Below are 26,294 nucleotides of genomic sequence, written 5' to 3' on the forward strand. Positions count from 1 at the left end.
ACCAAGAGTCTGTGGATCCTTATTACGTGTGTGCTGCTGTTTACTTATGAAAGTCCCTAACGTCTTGAAATCCAGCTCTGTAGATCCTCCAGTATGTGCTTCTTTAATGCTGTGAATGCCACAAAAGAAATTCCAGTGTATTTGAAGTGTTTTATATATATCTGAAAACGGTCTACAAGGCTCAAAACGGTAAGAAATCAGTGAGTAAAATGTTATTTTTCTGTCTTAAATAAACCTTCGATGGTGCTTCAAGGGTTAAGTATGTAAAGTGCTGAATCCATCAATCAATTCATTCATGAAAAATATACTTTAATCAACAGTTTTTAAAATAAAATGGTAAAAAAACGACCAGCTTTTTGGGATTTTCTGAAAAGATGGTTATTTGTGGGGGTGTTAGTATCGAGCCGGTGACCGGAAGCTATTAGCTTACAGTATGAGTCCTAACTTAAAGCACTGTATTGTCATTATTCAAGCGAAACAGGCTCAAAGGTTGCATGGCGAGAAAAGTTCACAGAAAAGGCAACACGTGGTGCTTCCCTGCATGTGAGTCCATTAGCTTAGCACAGGGGTGGGGAACCTTTTTCCTCTCAAGGGCCATTTCAATTTTTACAATATCCTCAGAGGGCCGTACAAGTTATTGACCTCTGCTTAAAAAAACTAAAATCACAGCTCATTCATTTCATTCTGTGCAAAGAAAAAGCAACCTCTTAATCCAGATATCTCACCATGACTCGCGTATGCATGCACGTGCAGGGTGTGGCGTGCTCCCCTGGGAAGATTTTTTTTTAAATGTTGAAGTTAAAAGCATCAATCTGGTGCACTTTGAGAGCAACATTAGGAGATCTATGGACACATCTCTCAACACCCATACACAACTGTAAGCAGATTTGCTTTTAATTTATGGATATTTGACAAATCACTCCCCTTTCAAACTGTATTCTTCTTTATTAATTACTGTCATATAGTATTTTATACCCGTTTACTTTATTCTCTTATTTTTTTTATAACTATAATGATCATATAAAGATGTGCCTTTACCTCACTGGTTGTAGACACAGCTTCTTATATTCGTTAGCATAGCTAGCTAACCAGATGCTAATGATAACAACACAGTTATTGACTGTCTGATCAGTATGACAGATGAGCAGATCGCCACTGGGCTTTCAACTAAAGACACAGACACGCAGAAACTGCGGCATGTGTATGGACTTATCGGTACTGCAATTTCTGGAGTGGCGTTCTGGTGCTCTCCGTCAGAACTGCACCCCTGTCAGTCGAGACATACCACGTGATGACACGTTAGGCTCGTGTTGTGTTCAAGGACCCTGACCTTGGCCAGGCAAAACAGGCACTCGCTTGTTTAATTTGTTTGCGGTCTAGATTTCTTTCATTTTTTGCGTGTGTTTATAAATGACATCGAGGGCCGTACCAAATTGTCTCGCGGGCCGTATACGGCCCGGAGGCCGGAGGTTCCCCACCCCTGGCTTAGCATGATCACTACTGCACTTTGTTGTCCTTATGCATGACAATATTGCCGTTTTGTAAACATCAGATGGTGCCAAGTTTTACCATGTCACACCTCAAAGCGTCTCAGGAGAAAGTGAATACGCCTGAAAAGATATGAGATATAAGGAGTAGAGGAATCGGGGTTGCCAACTCTCACGCATCTGGCGTGTGACACACGCTTTCACTCTCAACCTCACGCTCTCACGCTGCCCAAACGATTCTCACGCCAAAACAAGAATACCGAAGACTAGAAACGGTTTTGAAAACTTTTGTCAGGTAGTGATCGTCTTCTCAATAGAACATCTTTGATAATGTCTTCTGGCCAATCAGAATCAAGATAACGGCGTGGTGTTGTTGCAGGAAGTCCCGACGGAGAATACTTTTGCTGTAGTACATCTCTATATACATCGATGCAACATTATAAGACCCCACGGTGTGATGATTGATGTGTGGGCTGTCTTTCATGTTGACACGCAGAACAATGGGGGCTATCCACCCTTATCCACAATGTAAAGTCACTCACAGCCTCTTCCCTCTTCTCTCTGTGAGGAGCAGCAGGTTCAGCTTTCAGAACAAAGTAACACAAAACTAAAATGGCATTCATTTGTTTAAATATGTCGTGTCGTAATAGATGTATTTATTTTTCTTCTCAAGAGAGTACCAGAATGTGTTTTATTAGTATTTAAACAAATCTCCTGGGAGAGAATCCCCCCAGACCCCCTGCAGGGATTGGGCTTTCAGCAGGTCAACTCTTTCACCTGTGGGGAAATTGCAGGATTGGCTCCAGGTCGCCCTTTTTATTTACTACAAGACAAATGTGCCTTTTTATTTCATACAGTTCAATTTGGATTGAGCCAGGGAAATAATCTAAACCTCACGCGTGGCGTTTCACTGTCAAGGGGAGCGTGTAATTACATTGCAAATACTGACTTGAGCCCCACCGCTGTATGGGTTAGCCCTACCATAGATTACCCAACAAAAATACTCCGGAGCCGCCACTGCCGGACCCGTATTGCGCAAGCGCAGATCTAAGATCCAGTTGAAATGATCAAAAGTAAAAGTCTGCTGCTTATTGTTCTACTAGGCCAAAATAGTCAAAGAGTATGAGAGTGAGAGTGTGTTAATTAATATATTTGGCAGTTTGGAGTAAGTCTGTAGATTTTTGTGTGTGTGTGTTTCATGTATAGGCCTCTCACGATAATTAATTTTGTTGGATAGATTTTCCCGGAAATTATTGCGATAAACGATAATATTGTTGGCACCGTGGTATGACCATTTTAGACCACTGACATAATGATAATATATAATAATAATTCAAGTACATCCATTCAAACTGCTAGTCACATCCTCATGTAAATGGAAATGTATCGAGTTCATTTTTATTTATCGTACGATACGTCAATTAATTGTTTATCGTGCAATAAAACAGTGGAAACAAACATGTGTTTGACTTTCATTAGTGAATGAAACTGTGTGCCCTTTATAGTCTGTGTCCAATATTGTGTATTTGTATATATTCTATATATATTCTATATATATGCTAAGGTCCCGCTACTGACACAATAGCAGTCATTTCGTGTGCATATGTGTAATTAAACCCATGATACCAAAATGTCACTCCAGCCAGGTACCCAAAGTTGGCAACCCTGTAGCCCACAGATACAAAGCGAATCATCAGCAGCGAAAGTCTGCGGGAAAAGAGAGATGTCAACACCTGCTGATCCACGGTGTTGAATCATGTTTGATTGCACAAGTGAAAGGTATTTGTTTCCATGGAAACACCTTGAAGCTGCCAGCTAGCCAGCACACACAGTTGTTGGTCAGCTACCAGCTAGCCAACACACACAGTTGTTGGTCAGCTGCCAGCTAGCCAACACACACAGTTGTTGGTCAGCTGCCAGCTAGCCAACACACACAGTTGTTGGTCAGCTGCCAGCTAGCCAACAACTGTGTTGCGTGTCTTATCTTGAGATGTCTTTCTGTGAAACTGAAACTGTTCATCTGATCAATATAATCTACTCAGTACTCAGTACTCAGATCTTGTACTTGAGTAAAAGTAGAAGTACTCAGATCTTGTAGTTGAGTAAAAGTAGAAGTACTCAGATCTTGTATTTGAGTAAAAGTAGAAGTACTCAGATCTTGTACTTGAGTAAAAGTAGAAGTACTCAGATCTTGTAGTTGAGTAAAAGTAGAAGTACTCAGATCTTGTATTTGAGTAAAAGTAGAAGTACTCAGATCTTGTATTTGAGTCAAAGTAGAAGTACTCAGATCATGTACTTGAGTAAAAGTAGAAGTACTCAGATCTTGTACTTGAGTAAAAGTAGAAGTACTCAGATCTTGTATTTGAGTCAAAGTAGAAGTACTCAGATCATGTACTTGAGTAAAAGTAGAAGTACTCAGATCTTGTATTTGAGTAAAAGTAGAAGTACTCAGATCTTGTACTTGAGTAAAAGTAGAAGTACTCAGATCTTGTAGTTGAGTAAAAGTAGAAGTACTCAGATCTTGTATTTGAGTCAAAGTAGAAGTATTCAGATCTTGTAGTTGAGTAAAAGTAGAAGTACTCAGATCATGTACTTGAGTAAAAGTAGAAGTACTCAGATCTTGTAGTTGAGTACAAGTACTCAGATCTTGTAGTTGAGTAAAAGTAGAAGTACTCAGATCATGTACTTGAGTAAAAGTGGAAGTACTCAGATCTTGTATTTGAGTAAAAGTAAAAGTACTCAGATCTTGTAGTTGAGTAAAAGTAGAAGTACTCAGATCATGTATTTGAGTAGAAGTACTCAGATCTTGTAGTTGAGTAAAAGTAGAAGTACTCAGATCTTATTCTTGAGTAAAAGTAGAAGTACTCAGATCTTGCACTTGAGTAAAAGTAGAAGTACTCAGATATTGTACTTGAGTAAAAGTAGAAGTACTCAGATCTTGTATTTGAGTAAAAGTAGAAGTACTCAGATCTTGTAGTTGAGTAAAAGTAGAAGTACTCAGGTCTGTACTTAAGTAAAAGTAGAAGTACTCAGATCTTGTATTTGAGTAAAAGTAGAAGTACTCAGATGTTGTACTTGAGTAGAAGTACCGGAGTGTAGGAATACTCTGTTACAGTAAAAGCATTCAAAATGTTCCTCAAGTGAAAGTAGAAAGTATTCTCATCTAAATATAGTGAAAGACAGTGAAAGTAGTCGTTGTGCAGATTGGTCCATTTCAGAATAATATATATGATATGTTTTATAATGATTGATCATGAAAGTGTTCTCAAAGCTGGTGAAGGTGCAGCTAGTCTGAAGTACTTTGTAGACTGCAGGGTAGCTGGAGGAGGTGCAGCTAGTCTGAAGTACTTTGTAGACTGCAGGGTAGCTGGAGGAGGTGCAGCTAGTCTGAAGTACTTTGTAGACTGCAGGGTAGCTGGAGGAGGTGCAGCTAGTCTGAAGTACTTTGTAGACTGCAGGGTAGCTGGAGGAGGTGCAGCTAGTCTGAAGTACTTTGTAGACTGCAGGGTAGCTGGAGGAGGTGCAGCTAGTCTGAAGTACTTTGTAGACTGCAGGGTAGCTGGAGGAGGTGCAGCTAGTCTGAAGTACTTTGTAGACTGCAGGGTAGCTGGTGGAGGTGCAGCTAGTCTGAAGTACTTTGTAGACTGCAGGGTAGCTGGTGAAGGAGCAGCTAGTCTGAAGTACTTTGTAAACTGCAGGGTAGCTGGAGGAGGTGCAGCTAGTCTGAAGTACTTTGTAGACTGCAGGGTAGCTGGTGAAGGTGCAGCTAGTCTGAAGTACTTTGTAGACTGCAGGGTAGCTGGTGAAGGTGCAGCTAGTCTGAAGTACTTTGTAGACTGCAGGGTAGCTGGAGGAGGTGCAGCTAGTCTGAAGTACTTTGTAGACTGCAGGGTAGCTGGTGGAGGTGCAGCTAGTCTGAAGTACTTTGTAGACTGCAGGGTAGCTGGAGGAGGTGCAGCTAGTCTGAAGTACTTTGTAGACTGCAGGGTAGCTGATGGAGGTGCAGCTAGTCTGAAGTACTTTGTAGACTGCAGGGTAGCTGGTGAAGGTGCAGCTAGTCTGAAGTACTTTGTAGACTGCAGGGTAGCTGGTGAAGGTGCAGCTAGTCTGAAGTACTTTGTAGACTGCAGGGTAGCTGGTGAAGGTGCAGCTAGTCTGAAGTACTTTGTAGACTGCAGGGTAGCTGGTGAAGGTGCAGCTAGTCTGAAGTACTTTGTAGACTGCAGGGTAGCTGGTGAAGGTGCAGCTAGTCTGAAGTACTTTGTAGACTGCAGGGTAGCTGGTGGAGGTGCAGCTAGTCTGAAGTACTTTGTAGACTGCAGGGTAGCTGGTGAAGGTGCAGCTAGTCTGAAGTACTTTGTAGACTGCAGGGTAGCTGGTGAAGGTGCAGCTAGTCTGAAGTACTTTGTAGGCTGCAGGGTAGCTGGTGGATTTACTCCAGGTGGAACTAAAGTCTGATTCAACACTTGGTTATATTTCACATCATTCATCCAGATCTGTGAAGTCACTAGAGGTATTAGATACAAGTAGTGGAGCAAAAGTACACCCTCTGAACTGTAGTGGAGTAGAAGTACACAGTAGCATAAATGGAAATACTCAAGTACAAGTACCTCTAAATTGCACTTAAACTAGTACTTGGGTTAATCTATTTAGGTACTTTCCACCTCTGGAAATAAGTAATAGTTTCCAACAATATGTAGTTATTTCTTTTGTAGAGCAGAAGTGGATTGAAACAAAGAGACTTGGAAGTGAACCAATGACTCCAACGTCCACATTCCTCTGGAAAACATCCATGAGCTCACGCGGATCATTCCTGATGATGAAACGTACACTAAATAACGTTTCACAACACACATAATTAATATGTGTCTGAATGTCAGCTGGGGGAGTTTCAGGGTGATACCTCTTCATCGTTAAATAAAGCATCCATATGTTGGTGCGTGTTGTTTCCTGGTCTCTAATCTCGTCGCCTCCTTCAGGCATTGTTTAGTTTTCACAACGGATGGTTTTCCCCTCGGAGCAGCGTGGGCAGAAAGCGCTTCAACTTCCTCTTTTCAATGAGTGTTCCATAAGTACATCGCTTCACTTCATCACAGCAGGTGCTCCGTGAGAAAGCAGCTGTTCTTCAGGTGAGTGCCTCTGAATATGTGTGTGTGTGTGTGTGTGTGTGTGTGTGTGTGTGTGTGTGTGTGTGTGTGTGTGTGTGTGTGTGTGTGTGTGTGTGTGTGTGTGTGTGTGTGTGTGTGTGTGTGTGTGTGTGTGTGTGTGTGTGTGTGTTTAGCAGGATAGGGCTTTATGTATTGCGCAATCAGATCAAAATAGGTACGTTTGTTTATTCAGGAGATTTCAATTGAAAGCGAGCATTAAAATCACACAACAAATGAAAATAAATGTGTGTATTGAGAAGATGCTATCGGTGTAGTTGTGGAAGACGTATCTTTGCAGTAAAAGTACGAGACATGTTTAAGTAGCAAGAACTGCATTTCACAATTCAATGTTTATTGTCGGTGTTGTTTCAGCGCTTAGGATCAAACTACCAGCTTTACTCTGATTAGTCTGCAAAGGTTTTTGTTTGATGCATATATTATATAATTCAAAGCTACACAGATAGTTGTGAAGCTGTGTACAGAGGGTGTCTTATGTATACACGTTATGACTAAAATCATGAAGAAAATACACATTTTATGGCAGTATTGTCTTATTTCTGAAGTTATACAAAGAGATATCTAAAAACCGCTCGGTAACAAACGTTGACTTTAAGAAGACAACAAAATGAAACATATACTTTGAACCTGGCTTTGTCCAACGTTCACTTTCTGTTTCCGTAACTGTTATAATAAATACATTATTACCGTAATTAATAGCATTAGCCTTCTAATAATGAATGAAAGTGAATCGTCATTGCTGTATTTGCAAACAGTAAGAGTTCAATTCACTGTCCCCTAACCCTTCACTGAGGACGTGATGCATGAACGTTTTGCAGGGTTGTGCAAACAGCTGTGAGTTAATCAACGGTTCATCTGCTGTTTGTTCACATTAAATCTGCTCCTGGTAATAACAGAATATGAGATAAAGAGAAACACTATCAGGTTTCAGATATAGAAGGTCTTAATCAAATCACCACCCGATGTTTAATCGAACTTTTACTGATAATAATAATAATTAAAGCTGCAAGCAGCGTTGAGCGGGTCTTCGACGCTCCGCAGGTTGTTGTCCGCACGTCGACGTGTGTGTCTAGGTGTCTCGAGGACTAGGCCGTTGGCAAACGTGGGAAGTTTCAGGCCGATCGGACAAGTTACATGGGAGTTACAGCAGTAACACAAACATAGTGTTTGATGGCGAGGGATCTGTCGCCATGGCAACGGCATTTGATGACACCCCATAATATGCTTAGATGTGTTGAGGACCGCATCTTTATCAAACCTGTGAAGTTTGGTGCCGTTTGGAGAATGTTAACTGGAGTTATGAGAAAACGGTGTTTCACGGCGACCATTTTGTTACTATAGCTACGACATTTGAGGAAATCTCAAAACTGACACATATATGTCTCGAGGGCTTGACGGTTAGCACACGTGAAATTTGAACACTTTTTCACCATTTACACAGGAGTTATAGCAATATTGTGCTTAACGGCGAGGGGTGTGTTGCCATGGCAACAGCTTTTGGGGAAAACTCAGTACTTTCATATTGAGGTGTTGAGGGCCGGACCATTAGCCATCATCTGAAGTCTGGTGCCGTTTGCATGTTTTTACATTGAGTTAGGACAACACCATGTTTCATGGCGAGGGATCTGTCGCCATGGAAACGGCATATGATGACATCCCATAATTGACATTGAGCTGTTGAGGGCCGGACCATTAATGATAGTCTGAAGTCTGGCGCCGTTTGGACGTTTTTCCATTGAATTACGACAACACCGTATTTCATGGCGAGGGATCTGTCGCCATGGCAACGGCATATGATGACATCCCATAATTGACATTGAGCTGTTGAGGGCCGGACCATTAATGATAGTCTGAAGTCTGGCGCCGTTTGGACGATTTTCCATTGAATTACGACAACACCGTATTTCATGGCGAGGGATCTGTCGCCATGGCAACGGCATATGATGACATCCATAAACAGTAGAACAGGGGGTCGTTAAAGTATAAAAGGGCCTCTTTAACGTCTGCTGCTTTCTCTCTTCAGGTTTCTGCAGACTCCAGATCCTCCAGGATGACCTTCACGCTGACCTTCACGATGACCTTCACGTGGCTGTGTTTGCTCTTTGCTGCTCCTCTGCGGCTCAGCGCTGCCTCCTCAGAATATGGTATTTTATAACCGAATAACCATTTGCTTTGTCCTTATACCTTTTACAAATATATATCATTTACCTCTGTTATGTATTTATCTGTTTATTTATGTTTTTTTTTTTCCATAACAAATGTATTTCTTTAAGAAGAAAGAAAGGATATGTTTTTGTTACTAATTTAGTTTTTGGGAAAGAGGTGGGATTAAAGAGTGTAAACTTCTTCCCACCCCTTTTCAGATGTGTAATTAAGTAGATTATTTATACATAATTTAGAATCAGTTTGTTTATCAATTTGATTCTGATTCATTTTGTCAAGTAATGTATTGTATAATAATTCTCATGTTCAATTTGTGTATTATTATTTTACACCTTCGAAATGAAGCTGATCAAATCAACAAATAAACTTACACGCCTTCTTCCTTCTCGCCCTGTAGTGTCGGTGAAGTGCAACGACACAGAGGCCGCGTCGGGACAAGACGTGACCATACACTGCACATACACCCTGCCACAGAACTGCACGTTTCTTCGGTCTCTGTGGAATGACACGCATGGAAACATAGAGTGTAACCATGACTCCGGGAAACACACCTGTGAGGGGGCTCGTGCGAGTCACCTGTCCTTGACCATCTCAGAGGTCAGGAAGGAGAAGAATTACACCGTCAACATCCTTACTAACTGTGGGACGGCCAAATCGCCTCACATCAAAGTACAGATAATAATTCCTGATCCCATTCGCTCCATTAGTCCGACTCCTGGTAAGTGTGTTGCATTCTGGGACACGGCGGCCATCTTTGAAGGATAGCGTCTGGATGCGGGGTGGGGAACACATGCTGCAGTTCCTGCGTGGCTGTGTCTTTAGTTGAGAGCCCGGTGGCGATCTGTTCATCTGTCATACTGATCATACAGTCGATAACTTTGTTGTTATTAGCATCTGGTTAGCTAGCTATGCTAACGGGTATAAGAAGCATTTTCTCCAACCAGTGAGGGAAAGGCACATCTTTATATGATCATTATAGTTATACAAAAATAAGAGAATAAAGTAAACAGGTATAAAATACTATATGACGGTAAAAAGAAATTGTTATTAATAAACAAGAATAGAGTTTGAAAGGGAAGTGATTTGTAAAATATCCATAAAGAAAAATAAAATCTGCTTACAGTTCTGTTTCATCTGGGTGTTGAGAGATGTATCCATAGATCTCCTAACGTTGCTCTCACAACATTTAAAAAACAAATCTTCCCGGGGGAGCATGCCCCCGGACCCCCCTAGAGGAGGTTAGGTCCCCCCTAGAGGAGGTTAGGTCCCCCCCCACTTAAATCATGTTCACATGGATAGGAAACTAAATACATTTGCACACATCTTGTGTCCATATCGTTCTGTTTTGGTGGTCATGCCACAACCGTGCAGTGCATGCATACGTGAGTCATGGTAAGATATCTGGACTAAGAGGTTGCTGTTTCTTTGCACAGCATGAAAGAAAGGCCAAATGAATGGGCTGTGATTTTAGTATTTTAAGCAGAGGTCAATAATTTGTACGGCCCTCGGAGAAAGGTTCCCCACCCCTTTTGATCAGGGTGTCAAAACTCTTTTCACTGATGGCCAAATACAGGTAAAGATATATGAAGGGCTGCTCCCCTCAATAGAGGTAGGGTGTATTGCCTCATAAGTTAAGATATAAGTTCGCTAAATGTAGGTCAATTATGCTTGATACTTGAATTTGCTATAGAGCTGACATCACAGCTCTCCAGAGGGTTTCATTTATCTTGTTATATACCAACCCAGTCTCACGGCATTTCGTGTTATAGTCACGAAATGTATTTAATCTATTGATTCGTGTTCACCAACACGATTTTCCCATTTCTTTTTTCCGTGTCAGACAGAACGATTTAAAAGCAATGTATTTCTATTGGTAGCATGTTTCGTGCCTGCACCCCGTCTTTTTGCCGTCCGCGAGGAAAACTAATGGGGCTCGGAGCCTCAGAATACTGACATCTGTATTTTGTTTTGTTGGGAAATCGTGTTGGTGAACACAAATCAATAGATTAATTGTTGACTGTGTTATATCTTATACAAACAGTGTTAGCTGCTTATTCCTTAAAAACGGAAGCCTCAGATAATAAGGGGAAATATGAAGGGTCTATTTCAAGCTTGTTGTGCAAATAAGTAATCTGGATTTATTTTAATCGACAAAGATTTGTTTTAAAATGTGTTCAAGTTTAATTGACTGAATCTATTTGAAAATGAGGCTTATTAACACATGAATACTACTGTGTAATATATATTTACATATGTATTCAGGAAGTATAATTTAAGACAAGCACAAGTTTCATATGTGACCCATTTTCCATTATAGTTTTAGAATTTGCTGCGGGCCAATTCAAAATGAACCACTGGCCGCAGTGTGGATGCCCCTGGTCTAAAGCAAGAGCTTTACTGGGTTGAAACCAATCCCTCCGTATTGGTTTGTGTCAATTTAGCAATTAACAATAAACATTCAGGCGTATCTTGCTGCTACGTTTCCCACGTTGACCCTCCATGTTGGATAATAATAAATTGTTATTCCATGGTCACAGTCTTTTTATTTCATTATAGTGTCCAGTAATCGATGCCATTTCATTTATATTGTAATATCACAGTACCACAGTACACTCACTACACTCCCCCCTCCCTCCCTCCACCAGCAACAAAATGCTTATCAATATAACTTAAACAACAGAGCCATGAAAATAAACATAAATAAATAAACCCACATTAAAGTAAAACAAACAAATAATTATACAATACGGCGACAATATAGACAATGACAACACAACTAGTATTTCCGGCCGTCAGGAAAAATAGGATGGTAATTTGTTGATGGCTTATTGGTCGTGGAATTGGCTGTTAAATCTTCACAATGGATCATGTTCAAAAAGTTAAAGTTGGGTTTATGCACCTCTTAACTCAACAGGTTAGTACAGTACAGGTTGGTCAATGGGTTGCGGACGATGGTATCCTTCAAAGATGGCCGACTTGTGTCCTCACATTCCCATTTCCTATTGGCTTTTAGCAAATGTGCGTAAAGCGTGCATCATTATTATCCATCTAAAGTTAAAATACATTGGATTAGTCCACATTTTAATCTCGATGTTTATTTTTCAGGTCCAATTGAGACGACCAAAACTCATGTTCCGGTCCTCTTGGGGATTTTCGTCCCTGTGATAGCATTGGTGCTTTTTGGTGCCCTGTTTGGAAAGAAAATCATTAATCGTATCAACAAGGCAACGCCACAAGAAAACGATCCTGACATGGAGCGTGCAGTCCTGCATGACAATAAACAATAAAGAGCTGCAAGAATTAGTCCTGAAACCCGGGAATGAGTCAGCATTTTTGCACTTCCTGTTCCCATGTGTTTTTGGTTGCAAAAAAAAAGGTCTGTGGTTAACCCAGCAAGAAGAGATTGTTGTTCTACGACATAACATATGTCATTAAATACCCATATGGGAAATTTAGAAAAAACGGCGGGCTAAATAAGTGGCTAAATAAAGCGTCTTTGAGCATTACGAAAAGCACGATAAAAATCCCATGTATTATTAAATACATAGCCGCCTTTAGCTTAGCGGTGGAGATGTGAAGTCATGTGACCGTGCTGTAGTTCCTTTATAGCCCAACATTAGCCTCCTTTAGCTTAGCGGTGGAGATGTGAAGTCATGTGACCGTGCTGTAGTTCCTTTATAGCCCAACATTAGCCTCCTTTAGCTTAGCGGTGGTTACGTGAAGTCATGTGACCGTGCTGTAGTTCCTTTATAGCCCAACATTAGCCACCTTTAGCTTAGCGGTGGTGACGTGAAGTCATGTGACCGTGCTGTTGTTCCTTTATAGCCCAACATTAGCCTCCTTTAGCTTAGCGGTGGAGACGTGAAGTCATGTGACCGTGCTGTAGTTCCTTTATAGCCCAACATTAGCCTCCTTTAGCTTAGCGGTGGTATCGTGAAGTCATGTGACCGTGCTGTAGTTCCTTTATAGCCCAACATTAGCCTCCTTTAGCTTAGCGGTGGTATCGTGAAGTCATGTGACCGTGCTGTAGTTCCTTTATAGCCCAACATTAGCCTCCTTTAGCTTAGCGGTGGTATCGTGAAGTCATGTGACCGTGCTGTAGTTCCTTTATAGCCCAACATTAGCCTCCTTTAGCTTAGCGGTGGTATCGTGAAGTCATGTGACCGTGCTGTAGTTCCTTTATAGCCCAACATTAGCCTCCTTTAGCTTAGCGGTGGTGACGTGAAGTCATGTGACCGTGCTGTAGTTCCTTTATAGCCCAACATTAGCCTCCTTTAGCTTAGCGGTGGTGACGGGAAGTCATGTGACCGTGCTGTAGTTCCTTTATAGCCCAACATTAGCCTCCTTTAGCTTAGCGGTGGTATCGTGAAGTCATGTGACCGTGCTGTAGTTCCTTTATAGCCCAACATTAGCCTCCTTTAGCTTAGCGGTGGTATCGTGAAGTCATGTGACCGTGCTGTAGTTCCTTTATAGCCCAACATTAGCCTCCTTTAGCTTAGCGGTGGTGACGTGAAGTCATGTGACCGTGCTGTAGTTCCTTTATAGCCCAACATTAGCCTCCTTTAGCTTAGCGGTGGTGACGTGAAGTCATGTGACCGTGCTGTAGTTCCTTTATAGCCCAACATTAGCCTCCTTTAGCTTAGAGGTGGGTGGTGAATACAGAAGAAAATGTATTTAACCATGTGTATATATGTAAGATATATATGTTTGGGGTTATATCTGTACATATTATACACAAGAGTTGGACATTAAGATGCCTTTAGATTTTCTGGAGCTTGAACCCACTTTACAAAATAGCACTACAAAGCCACTTAATCAACTCTGCAATAAAAACAAACCAAGTAAGAAAGTGTTGTTTTATACTGTGCAATATTTTTTTTTACTGTGAAAGCTAAATAAGTCTTTGTACATGTGACATGAGGTGTTGTAAAATAAAGTTGTTGTCGATAAGCAGTTTAACTTCTTTGATTTAATGCAGCCCACACACACACACACACACACACACACACACACACACACACACACACACACACACACACACACACACACACACACACACACACACAGACACACACACACACACACACACACACACACACACACACACACACACACACACACACACACACACACACACACGCACGCACGCACAGATGATACAGACACACCATCACACTTCCTCTGTCAGTGTGTGTTCGGCCTGAGAGGATGCAGGCCCTCGGGTGGAGCTGTGTGTTGGGGATCCTCTGCCTGCCTGCTGAGGTCCTGCTGCACACTTGGACAGGTACGTGTGTGTGTGTGTGTGTGTGTGTGTGTGTGTGTGTGTGTGTGTGTGTGTGAGGAAAATGTGGAATTCTGTTTTTTTTGTTTAACATCCACAATGATGAAGACGAGTCACGTCTTCCTGTTCGTTTCCTGTTTTCAAACCTCTGAGCCGAAGCATCTCTTTCTATTCTCTAAAACTAACATTCAATTTAAAAATGATGATATTTGTTGCTCTTTTTTATAGTAAAATGGACTGAATGTTTTAAATAAACCCAGTATTTCTGTAGAAAAATATCCCCTGTGTTCGACATGTACTCATTTTACCCTGATACCGTATAAAGGTAAATATTGTATTTAAAGGTAATACAACTGTTGTACAACGATTTACTATAGAGAATTTATATATATAATGCTATAAGTCTAATACATCCTAAAAATGTTATTATATTTATTTTTAATATCAAATAATATATGTCATTTTTAAATATGTATTATGTATATTATTATTTATTTTAAATGTTTTGTTTATATACATTTTTAGTTTGCATTCCTCAAAATGAAAACAACATATATATTTGGTGAACTAAGCAATGATACATTTTCATTTAATTTGAATTCATACATATACTGTAAAGACATATTTAATATCACACACTGACGATTATGAGAATAAACAAAGGTGGACGAAGTAAAAGCAGAAGCAAAAATACAAAATCATCAGCTAAGAAACATGCATTCAAAGTAGCTGCAAACCAACATGTGACCGTGCTGTAGTTCCTTTATAGCCCAACGTTAGCCTCCTTTAGCTTAGCGGTGGTGACGTGAAGTCATGTGACCGTGCTGTAGTTCCTTTATAGCCCAACGTTAGCCTCCTTTAGCTTAGCGGTGGTGACGTGAAGTCATGTGACCGTGCTGTAGTTCCTTTATAGCCCAACATTAGCCACCTTTAGCTTAGCGGTGGTGACGTGAAGTCATGTGACCGTGCTGTAGTTCCTTTATAGCCCAACATTAGCCTCCTTTAGCTTAGAGGTGGTGACGTGAAGTCATGTGACCGTGCTGTAGTTCCTTTATAGCCCAACATTAGCCTCCTTTAGCTTAGCGGTGGTGACGTGAAGTCATGTGACCGTGCTGTAGTTCCTTTATAGCCCAACATTAGCCTTCTTTAGCTTAGCGGTGGTGACGTGAAGCCATGTGACCGTGCTGTAGTTCCTTTATAGCCCAACATTAGCCACCTTTAGCTTAGCGGTGGTGACGTGAAGTCATGTGACCGTGCTGTAGTTCCTTTATAGCCCAACATTAGCCTCCTTTAGCTTAGCGGTGGTGACGTGAAGTCATGTGACCGTGCTGTAGTTCCTTTATAGCCCAACATTAGCCTCCTTTAGCTTAGCGGTGGTGACGTGAAGTCATGTGACCATGCTGTAGTTCCTTTATAGCCCAACATTAGCCTCCTTTAGCTTAGCGGTGGTGACGTGAAGTCATGGGACCGTGCTGCAGTTCCTTTATAGCCCAACATTAGCCACCTTTAGCTTAGCGGTGGTGACGTGAAGTCATGTGACCGTGCTGTAGTTCCTTTATAGCCCAACATTAGCCTTCTTTAGCTTAGCGGTGGTGACGTGAAGTCATGTGACCGTGCTGTAGTTCCTTTATAGCCCAACATTAGCCTCCTTTAGCTTAGCGGTGGTGACGTGAAGTCATGTGACCATGCTGTAGTTCCTTTATAGCCCAACATTAGCCTCCTTTAGCTTAGCGGTGGTGACGTGAAGTCATGGGACCGTGCTGCAGTTCCTTTATAGCCCAACATTAGCCACCTTTAGCTTAGCGGTGGTGACGTGAAGTCATGTGACCGTGCTGTAGTTCCTTTATAGCCCAACATTAGCCTTCTTTAGCTTAGCGGTGGTGACGTGAAGCCATGTGACCGTGCTGTAGTTCCTTTATAGCCCAACATTAGCCACCTTTAGCTTAGCGGTGGTGACGTGAAGTCATGTGACCGTGCTGTAGTTCCTTTATAGCCCAACATTAGCCTCCGTTAGCTTAGCGGTGGTGACGTGAAGTCATGTGACCGTGCTGTAGTTCCTTTATAGCCCAACATTAGCCTTGTGAAATAAATATAAAGCAGCAAAAGATCAGTCAGTGTGTTTGTCCTGCAGTGAAGTACAGCAGCAGCAGCAGCAGCAGGAAGTGAAAACACCCACAGAAACAGAGTTCATGCACTTCTTTAAAAACATCCATGACTTAAAGACAACACTGAATATTTGAACACCTCGGTTAACATATATAACTGTGCATTGAGACACTCAGACTGCAGGAAGTGGAGAACAGTCATAAGGCTAAGCAGTGGGAGGTTGTGAGAAGATTAATGAGGCAAACATACATATCCATTCTGCAGCTTAACCTTTTAGTCATTTAAAAAAATATATATATTTTAGTATATCCTGCAGCTACCTCTAAAAGAGCTGAGGGGAGTCTGCGGACGGTTGCAACACTTTCTGCAAGTTGATATTCGGTCCAGACCAACACCATTTGCATATATTAAACCTACATATATCTGCTAGTTATCCATGTTGTTATTTAAAGATGATAATGCATGACATCATATATATTTTAAAGGAATACAACTAGATGTTCAATTTCACTAATTATAAATCAGTGTCATCACATCAGCATGCTTCTGATTGGAGGAATCAGACCGTCTTCAGTCTCACCGGCTGTTGCTTTGACTTATTATTCATACAGGTAGGACAAATAACTTGAACTTTGACCGTTTGTTTTATATCTGCGGCTCAGAGGATTGCAGAACAGCCAGAAAATCTTGCTGCAAGTGTTGACTGATAGCATAGAAGATAACTTCCTGGAGTTTTTGACAGATTGCATTTTCACTTCCACTCTGTGCCGACAGCACCTTGTTTGCTTTGGCACCTGATAGAAACATGGGTGTGTGTTTGTGGTAAATCTGACAGACAGATTGAGATGTGTCTCATTAGCTTACTTGTTTTTCGACTAGTTTAAACTGTGGGCACCTTTTGTATTAGCAGGAGAGGACTCTTTAAAGTAGAGGCACTACATACTGATATACACCTGAACATCAGCAGGAGAGGACTCTTTAAAGTAGAGACACTACATACTGATATACACCTGAACATCAGCAGGAGAGGACTCTTTAAAGTAGAGACACTACATACTGATATACACCTGAACATCAGCAGGAGAGGACTCTTTAAAGTAGAGACACTACATACTGATATACACCTGAACATCAGCAGGAGAGGACTCTTTAAAGTAGAGACACTACATACTGATATACACCTGAACATCAGCAGGAGAGGACTCTTTAAAGTAGAGACACTACATACTGATATACACCTGAACATCAGCAGGAGAGGACTCTTTAAAGTAGAGACACTACATACTGATATACACCTGAACATCAGCAGGAGAGGACTCTTTAAAATAGAGACACTCCATACTGATATACACCTGAACATCAGCAGGAGAGGACTCTTTAAAGTAGAGACACTATATAGTGATATACACCTGAACATGAGCAGGAGAGGACTCTTTAAAGTAGAGACACTACATACTGATATACACCTGAACATCAGCAGGAGAGGACTCTTTAAAGTAGAGACACTACATACTGATATACACCTGAACATCAGCAGGAGAGGACTCTTTAAAGTAGAGACACTATATAGTGATATACACCTGAACATGAGCAGGAGAGGACTCTTTAAAGTAGAGACACTATATAGTGATATACACCTGAACATCAGCAGGAGAGGACTCTTTAAAGTAGAGACACTACATACTGATATACACCTGAACATCAGCAGGAGAGGACTCTTTAAATCAGATCAGTTAAAGAAGAGTACCCATTTTTTCACATATGTTAGCGACATGTTTGCCCTGTCGCGGAACTTCGCAAATAATCTGTGTAGAATCCTTTATGTTGATTGTCCTCTTGAGGCTTCAGTAACAGTTTCTCTTATTCTGTCAGTTTCTCAGGAGCCCTCCTCCACCTCCATAAAGACAATAAACTCCTCCGCTGAGATCTCCTGCTACACCTCTCTGTCGGACCCCGTTAGCCTGTCTCTGCAGAGGAACTTTCACAGCAGAACAGACGTCAGTTTCCTGTATTTTCAAAAGGGAACGATAGAAAAAATGACTATGACTGAGGAGTTAAAAAAACGGATTCAAGTATCTGAACGAAAGCAGCTGGACGGAGGCGTTGGTGTCTCCTTTAAGATCGATATGATGCAGCTGCAGGACACCGACCTGTATTTCTGCACCTGGAGCCACGTGGACAAAGGGCCCGTAAAACTGGCCACCAACGGCACCATCATCATCGTCAGAGGTAAATAAAACCAGTTGTTAATGTTTGAATATGCACACACTAAACATTCATATAAAAAGACCACAAAATGATCATGAAAATGCACCCAATATTCTACTGGGACATGCTTTAATGTTCAGGTGTATATCAGTATGTAGTGTCTCTACTTTAAAGAGTCCTCTCGATGCTTTAATGTTCAGGTGTGTATCAGTATGTAGTGTCTCTACTTTAAAGAGTCCTCTCCTGCTGATGTTCAGGTGTATATCAGTGTGTAGTGTCTCTACTTTAAAGAGTCCTCTCCTGCTGATGTTCAGGTGTATATCAGTATGTAGTGTCTCTACTTTAAAGAGTCCTCTCCTGCTGATGTTCAGGTGTATATCAGTATGTAGTGTCTCTACTTTAAAGAGTCCTCTCCTGCTGATGTTCAGGTGTATATCAGTATGTAGTGTCTCTACTTTAAAGAGTCCTCTCCTGCTGATGTTCAGGTGCATATCAGTATGTAGTGTCTCTACTTTAAAGAGTCCTCTCCTGCTGATGTTCAGGTGTATATCAGTATGTAGTGTCTCTACTTTAAAGAGTCCTCTCCTGCTGATGTTCAGGTGTATATCAGTATGTAGTGTCTCTACTTTAAAGAGTCCTCTCCTGCTGGTGTTCAGGTGTATATCAGTATGTAGTGTCTCTACTTTAAAGAGTCCTCTCCTGCTGATGTTCAGGTGTATATCAGTATGTAGTGTCTCTACTTTAAAGAGTCCTCTCCTGCTGGTGTTCAGGTGTATATCAGTATGTAGTGTCTCTACTTTAAAGAGTCCTCTCCTGCTGATGTTCAGGTGTATATCAGTGTGTAGTGTCTCTACTTTAAAGAGTCCTCTCCTGCTGATGTTCAGGTGTATATCAGTATGTAGTGTCTCTACTTTAAAGAGTCCTCTCCTGCTGATGTTCAGGTGTATATCAGTATGTAGTGTCTCTACTTTAAAGAGTCCTCTCCTGCTGATGTTCAGGTGTATATCAGTATGTAGTGTCTCTACTTTAAAGAGTCCTCTCCTGCTGGTGTTCAGGTGTATATCAGTATGTAGTGTCTCTACTTTAAAGAGTCCTCTCCTGCTGATGTTCAGGTGTATATCAGTATGTAGTGTCTCTACTTTAAAGAGTCCTCTCCTGCTGGTGTTCAGGTGTATATCAGTATGTAGTGTCTCTACTTTAAAGAGTCCTCTCCTGCTGATGTTCAGGTGTATATCAGTGTGTAGTGTCTCTACTTTAAAGAGTCCTCTCCTGCTGATGTTCAGGTGTATATCAGTATGTAGTGTCTCTACTTTAAAGAGTCCTCTCCTGCTGATGTTCAGGTGTATATCAGTATGTAGTGTCTCTACTTTAAAGAGTCCTCTCCTGCTGATGTTCAGGTGCATATCAGTATGTAGTGTCTCTACTTTAAAGAGTCCTCTCCTGCTGATGTTCAGGTGTATATCAGTATGTAGTGTCTCTACTTTAAAGAGTCCTCTCCTGCTGATGTTCAGGTGTATATCAGTATGTAGTGTCTCTACTTTAAAGAGTCCTCTCCAGCTGATGTGCAGGTGTATATCAGTATGTAGTGTCTCTACTTTAAAGAGTCCTCTCCAGCTGATGTTCAGGTGTATATCAGTATGTAGTGTCTCTACTTTAAAGAGTCCTCTCCTGCTGATGTTCAGGTGTATATCAGTATGTAGTGTCTCTACTTTAAAGAGTCCTCTCCTGCTGATGTTCAGGTGTATATCAGTATGGAGTGTCTCTACTGGCTATCTATACTGTCTGTGCTACAGCACCTCTTTTCACCCTCTGTCTGAAACCAGAGCCCAGTCGGCTCTGATTGGTTAGCTGGCTGGTTCTGTTGTGATTGGTCAACCTCTTAGAGATATGTGTTGGAGTGCTAGCCAATAGAAGCGCTAGTGTACCATATTGATGTCACCATCTTCAGGAAGTAAACAGAGGAATCCGATGGAGGCGTTTCAGTACTTCAACAAAATGTTACTGCACAATCAATACTTGTAAATTGTGTCTAACCTGTTGAACAAAAATACAATTTGTAAATTCAATACTTCAAATTATTTTGAAAATTAAATTGTTCTTGCATCCATCCATTAAAGAGTACAAAATAAAATACATACAGTATACGAACTATATTGTGTTGGGTCAACGTAAGCACTGAAACGTTGACTTTCATTAAATGTATTATGTCACCAGATTTCATTACTGTATTATTTGAAAGCAATAATGTACATTTGACCCAATATTTCTTATTTCATATTCATATTATTGCTTTCAACTAACCTAATGCAGTAATGTGAAATCTGTTGACATAATACACTCGTGTCAAACTCAAGGCCCGGGGGCCAAATCAGGCCCTTGGTGGATTTAATTTCGGCCTGCAGGATAATTTCTCCTTCGCGTCTAGTTAGGATGCCACCTGGGCGCCTCCCTAGGGAGGTGTTCCAGGCACGTCCAGCTGGGAGGAGACCGAGGGGTAGACCTAGGACCAGGTGGAGGGATGATATCTCTTCGCTGGCCTGGGAGCGCCTTGGGACCCCCCAGTCAGAGCTGGGTGATGAGGGGAAAGGAACGTTTGGGGCTCTCTGCTGGAGCTGAGACCCGACCACGGATAAGCGGAGAAGATGGATGGATAATTTCTAATTACTATTAGATCTGGCCCGCCGGTATATTGCAGCACACCTTCCCTCCATCCTGAGGGTGTCCTCCGCTCAGAGCCGGACCCCAAACATTGATGACCTTGCACCCTGATGAGACGCCAAGTGTCTGAGCTAGCATCAGAGCAGCACACTGACTTCAATGGATGCTTCCTTCTGCACTTTCTCTCTCTCGACAACAGGGCATGTTTGGTTTCTCTCTGAGGGGAATAGTTTTGTTGAAGCTGCTGTTGGCCTGTGGGAAAATGTACTCATAAGAAGTGACTCTGGAGAAGCTGCAGATAGAGCCATAAGAAATGAATGCGACTGATTATTTAATGTTGTTTTTATAGGCAATAGTTGAAGCTTCGTTAGTTCCAGGTTTAATATGTGCAATAAGTTCATTTCAATAAGTTCTGCAGTAAACACTGAACCAGTCCGGCCCTCCCCTAGTACCCATTTATTAATCTTGGCCCACGGTGTGTTTGAGTTTGACCCCCCTGACATCATATATTTAATTAAAGTCAACGTCTCAGTTTTTTCAGTGAGGCTGTTTCACATTTATCGATCATTTATTTCCAGAGGAAGACCCGCAGGAACTCTGCGGGTTCGGAAATCACATCCTGAATGTCGTCCTGATCGCCTTCAGCGTGACGGCGTTCACCGTCATCGTGCTCCTCTTCACTGGAGCCATGGTTCTGAGACACAGACGCGTGAGTACGACTGTTTAAACCATTTCAGTAATAAACGAGAGACAACTGAAAGGATAATAACGCCGGGTGGGCCTGCTGTTGGAGTCCTGCAAAGAAGAGACTTAGTTGGGCTATTCTTCTTTCTGTTTTTATTATTATTAAAATTCATTTTACTTCACTTAGAAAAGATGCTTTCGGATTAAAGGCTTTCCATTGTATTTATTTATACTGAATGAAAAAAGAAAATGTGTTTGTTTTTTTGAAAAATGCACATTTATGGTCAAAACTATTTAAAAAATAATATCTGTATATATTTTTTTTTAATACATTTAAATTTAATAAATTTAGTTTTTGTTTGTTTATTATTTAGATGTCCCTTTCAATGTTTATTTTCTTAAATTATAACTATATTACTATTATTTTTTTAATCTGTCTTCACTTCCAGATTGAAGTGATTCAATAAGGGATGTTTTTTATTTTGTTTTATTAATACTGTATTAAAAAAGGTTTGTATTTTAATCAAAGGACAGGTATATATATATATATATATATAAAATGTTTTCTCTTTGTTTTTCTGCAGTTTAAGAAAGGCTTCACACAGGGTCGAGCCGCTGATCCCCCCGGACCCCCCCGACCCCCGAGGCCTCAGCACACCTGTCCTCAGCACCAGCCGTACTTAGTCACATCTCTGGGCTTCAGGGGGATCCTCTAGGAAGGCCAGGGAAGATGAGATATCAACGTTTTAAAAGATAACGTGAAAATATCAGAAAATATTAGAACATTTTTGAAAATATTAGAAAAATGTAAACTTTGAAAACCTGTCCTCAACACACGTACATAGGGCCTTTCTCATTTCTCTAATTCCCCTCCTCGACTCCTATCCTCATGTCTTAGTCAGGAGATGCGGGCGGAGGAGTCGAGGAGGGGAAGCTGAAATCCATTTCCGCGTTACCACCGGAGGACCGAGGAGTCGAGGAGTCGAGGAGGGGAAATTAGTGAAATGAGAAAGGGCCTTAGTCACATCTCTGGACTTCAGATGGACCCTTTAGAAATGTCATGGAAGATGGGATATCAAAGCATTAAAATATTAGAAAAAAATTAAAACGTTTGGAAATTTAAAAAAAAAAAATATATATAATAATAAAAAATCTATATCTATATTTAAAAAAAAAATCTATATATTTTATATATATATATATATACAAAATATTAAAACATAAACAAATAGAAAAAAATTGAAAATGAATAAGTGCATGTGAAAATATTAAAACATATGAACAAAAAATCTATATATTTTTTTGTATTAAATATTTTAAAAAATATATATTTCCCATATATTAAAAATATTTTTTTTAAATGTAAGAAAATGTACATATTCACATATTTACATTTGGACATTTGAAATGTAATCTCAAACATTAAAAATCAATAATTAAAAACGAAATATTAGCATTTATAATCAGGATTAAAGTGTAATCGTTTTGAAATGTTGTATTTCCAAATGTTATCCTGAAGTGTGATCTCAATGTGATCGAGGATGAAGAGTGTTGGGAAAGAGGATCAATAGAAACAAACGAGGAGAATAAACGTTGTTTCTGTTATTTCCTGATTTCAGATTCCTCATTCAATCTCTCCCCTCAAACAGATTTATTTCATCCGCAGCTGAGACGTGTTTCACCTTCTGCTTTCCGTTTCCTTTCAAATACGACATTTTGTGTTTATCTTTGCAGAAAAGCCAGCAGAGACCACATCCTGTAGCCTTTTCAGCTCAAAAAACCTGCAGAGCAAGCACTTTTTCTACACGTTGCATTTCAGGTGTTTGCGTTGAGACTCAAAAATAGAGTTTGAACTTTTTTTCTGTCTGATTTGACATTTTGTTTTTACTTTCAGGACCCATTTCTAAAAACTGTCTCAAGGCAAACCAGAACTGCAATCACCATTAACGTGTGCTGCAATGATGGTTGTCTTTTGTACTCGAGAATTGTATATTTGTACTTGAGATGTGTCTGATTATCTCCCGAGGGACCACAGATGTAAATTAGCATGTTTGCAAACTTTTTACATTTTGTATTTTTTACACATGTTCATTAAGGCCCCGTCTACACGGAGACGATTTCAGTTTTATCCGCTAAAGTCCTTTATCCAATAGACGGCTCGTCCACACGAAGCCGAAACGGAGCCACGGCTTCGGAGCCTCCGAAACCGATCAACTTTGAAACCGGCTCCCAAAGTGGGCAAGTCTGGAGACGACACGCTTGCGGCTCCGTGTGTACGACCTATACGATCATTTCCTGAATCGATGACGCCATAGCCCCGCCTCTCCCCACCTCTCCTGCTCACCCCGCGTCAGTGCTGATGCGTTTCGCCAACAACAACAACAATGGCGGATCACAGGGTTGCGTTCGTGCTCCAGATGCTACTGACCATGCTACAGATGTTAGTGCAACATCTACAGCTTGTTTGTTTATGCCTTATGCCCATGCAAGGTCTTCTTCGCTGCTTTTGGTGTATTTTGTGGCGGAAGTACAGCGCCACTTACAGGCCCGGCATATGTACTACAGCGTCTCCAGCGGTTTCGAGCGGTCTCGTGTGGACGGACACGTTTCTTGAGCCGATTCCGTGTGGACGGAAGACCTTTTTGAAATCAACTTCGGTTCGAAATCGGTTTTGTCTCCGTGTGAACGGGGCCTAAGTTACACTGTCACTATAAAACAATTTTAAGAAATAGAAAATGAGTTGTGAATTGTTTATTTGCACTTGTAAATTGTGACTTCAGATGTGTCTGATTATGTCGTCTCCCTCGAGACCACATATGTAAATTAGCATGCTTGCTGTATTTGATTGCTGTTGATTGTGCAAATAAACAAATTAAATGTATGTTGCATTACAGGTGTTTGTTTTGCTTTATGGCTTTTTTTATAGTATAAATTATACATGTTGTGAAAAATAGCGTGCACAAAGAAATGTAATAAAGGAGGAGGAGGGGGCCGAGGAGAGAGGAGGGGAAGCAGCAGGTGGTTAGAGAAATGAGATGTCCTTCAACATGGGGCGCTGAAATCCATTTCCGGGTTACTACCGGAGGACCGAGGAGTCGAGGAGTTGAGGAGTCGAGGAATCGAGGAGGGGAAATTAGAGAATTGAGAAAGGGCCAAGATGTGCAATTTGGACATATAAGTAAACTCTTAATAGAAAATATAACATTGCTCCTTTAGGCTGGCCCAAACCTCTCAAAACATGAACACTCACAAAGATAATAAAGGAAGTGAAAACATTAAAAGTCCTGTATCTTTGTGTTTGTTTCTTTTTACGCAAACAGAACATCTTTGTCCACATTTACAAACAATATGTAATTGTTATTTAAAAATAGTTGTGTTGCTAAACATTTTATATGAAAAACATGTCTATTTTTTTTTTATTGAAGTCTTATTTTCTCATTTTAGTCATAAAATCATAAAATGTTTATGTAAAAAGGTCAAATACCATGGAATGTATTTGTAAAAACACTGAATACAATAACATTTATTATTATTGTTATTGCCTTTTTATTATTATTATTATTATTATTATTATTATTATTATTATTATTATTATTATTATTATATGGCTTATTGTTTGTACTATCTTATATCTAAATGTCAGTTGTTACTGCGGAACCTACGTACTGAAGGTCAGTGTTCCACACGGACGCTTCCAGGTGTAACACACGAGGTGCAGCCTTGAAAACGGTTTGTTATGATTTTAGAACTGAAGTCATAACTGTAGTAATAAAGTTAGTATTACAGTACAATTAAGAAAAAACGCGTTAATGTAGTTATCTTTTATATTTGATTAACTAGTTAGGACACAAAGTCCGGGAAAAGATTAACGTTGTTGTTGTTGTTATCTCGCCTTTTCTCAGTTTTCTGCCCAAAGATCAGAGGAATGTTGAACTGATAATCAGACAAACACACAGGTTTGAGCTGTTTCTGTGTTGAAAGACAACCGTAAAATGCTGTTTTCCGGGTTAAAAGTGTGGACTTCGAGAAGTTTATGGATACATCGACTTCATGAAGGTGAGACACGTTTTAATATTTAATATTTTGACGTTTAATGACCGTTTGTAGCCGTTAAATGACCGTTTGTAGCCGTTTAATGACCGTTTGCAGCCGTTAAGTGACCGTTTGTAGCCGTTTAATGACCGTTAAGTGACTGTTTGTAGCCGTAAATTGACCGTTTACTTTGTGTCAAATATAACTTATATTAGCTCTCGTTTGATGAATATTCATTCTTCATTTATAATATTTTACAAATTAAATGAAGTGGTTTCAATCAGTAATTCGGCTTATATAGCCAGTGGATCAAGCATCATTTTATCAGTGAAATTGACTTTTTTACATACGCAAACTCCTCATTCATTCATTCATTCATTCATGTGTTGTGAATATTCTCAATAAATTAAATTTAACTCTTCAGTCCGGCTTCTATATTTGAACTGTTTAACAGTTTGTTATATTGTTATACTGTTTGACTTCATTGTGGTGAGACACAATTTAATGTTT

The 26,294-nt window shown here is 40.5% G+C and overlaps 1 protein-coding gene and 1 long non-coding RNA gene across 2 annotated transcripts in view; both read left to right on the forward strand.

Annotated features, from left to right (window-relative positions):
• Positions 1–14,007: 14,007 nt before the first annotated feature.
• Positions 14,008–22,964, forward strand: LOC117465026 (uncharacterized). The gene is made up of 4 exons (XM_034107863.2): positions 14,008–14,099; positions 18,075–18,431; positions 21,647–21,777; positions 22,337–22,964. Exons 1-4 carry the CDS (start codon positions 14,024–14,026, stop codon positions 22,466–22,468), a joined length of 696 nt encoding a protein of 231 aa, XP_033963754.1. The 5' UTR covers positions 14,008–14,023; the 3' UTR covers positions 22,469–22,964.
• A 2,494-nt stretch (positions 22,965–25,458) lies between these two features.
• The window catches only part of LOC117464634 (uncharacterized), a 5,483-nt gene continuing 4,647 nt past the window's right edge, over positions 25,459–26,294 (forward strand). Inside the window, exons 1-2 of the long non-coding RNA XR_011645014.1 lie at positions 25,459–25,525; positions 25,655–25,808. This is a non-coding gene — a long non-coding RNA (uncharacterized lncRNA). The remainder of the gene's footprint in view (positions 25,526–25,654; positions 25,809–26,294) is intronic.

This window comes from Pseudochaenichthys georgianus, chromosome 19 (genome assembly GCF_902827115.2).
Source record: "Pseudochaenichthys georgianus chromosome 19, fPseGeo1.2, whole genome shotgun sequence".
In the NCBI taxonomy this organism is placed as follows: domain Eukaryota; kingdom Metazoa; phylum Chordata; class Actinopteri; order Perciformes; family Channichthyidae; genus Pseudochaenichthys; species Pseudochaenichthys georgianus.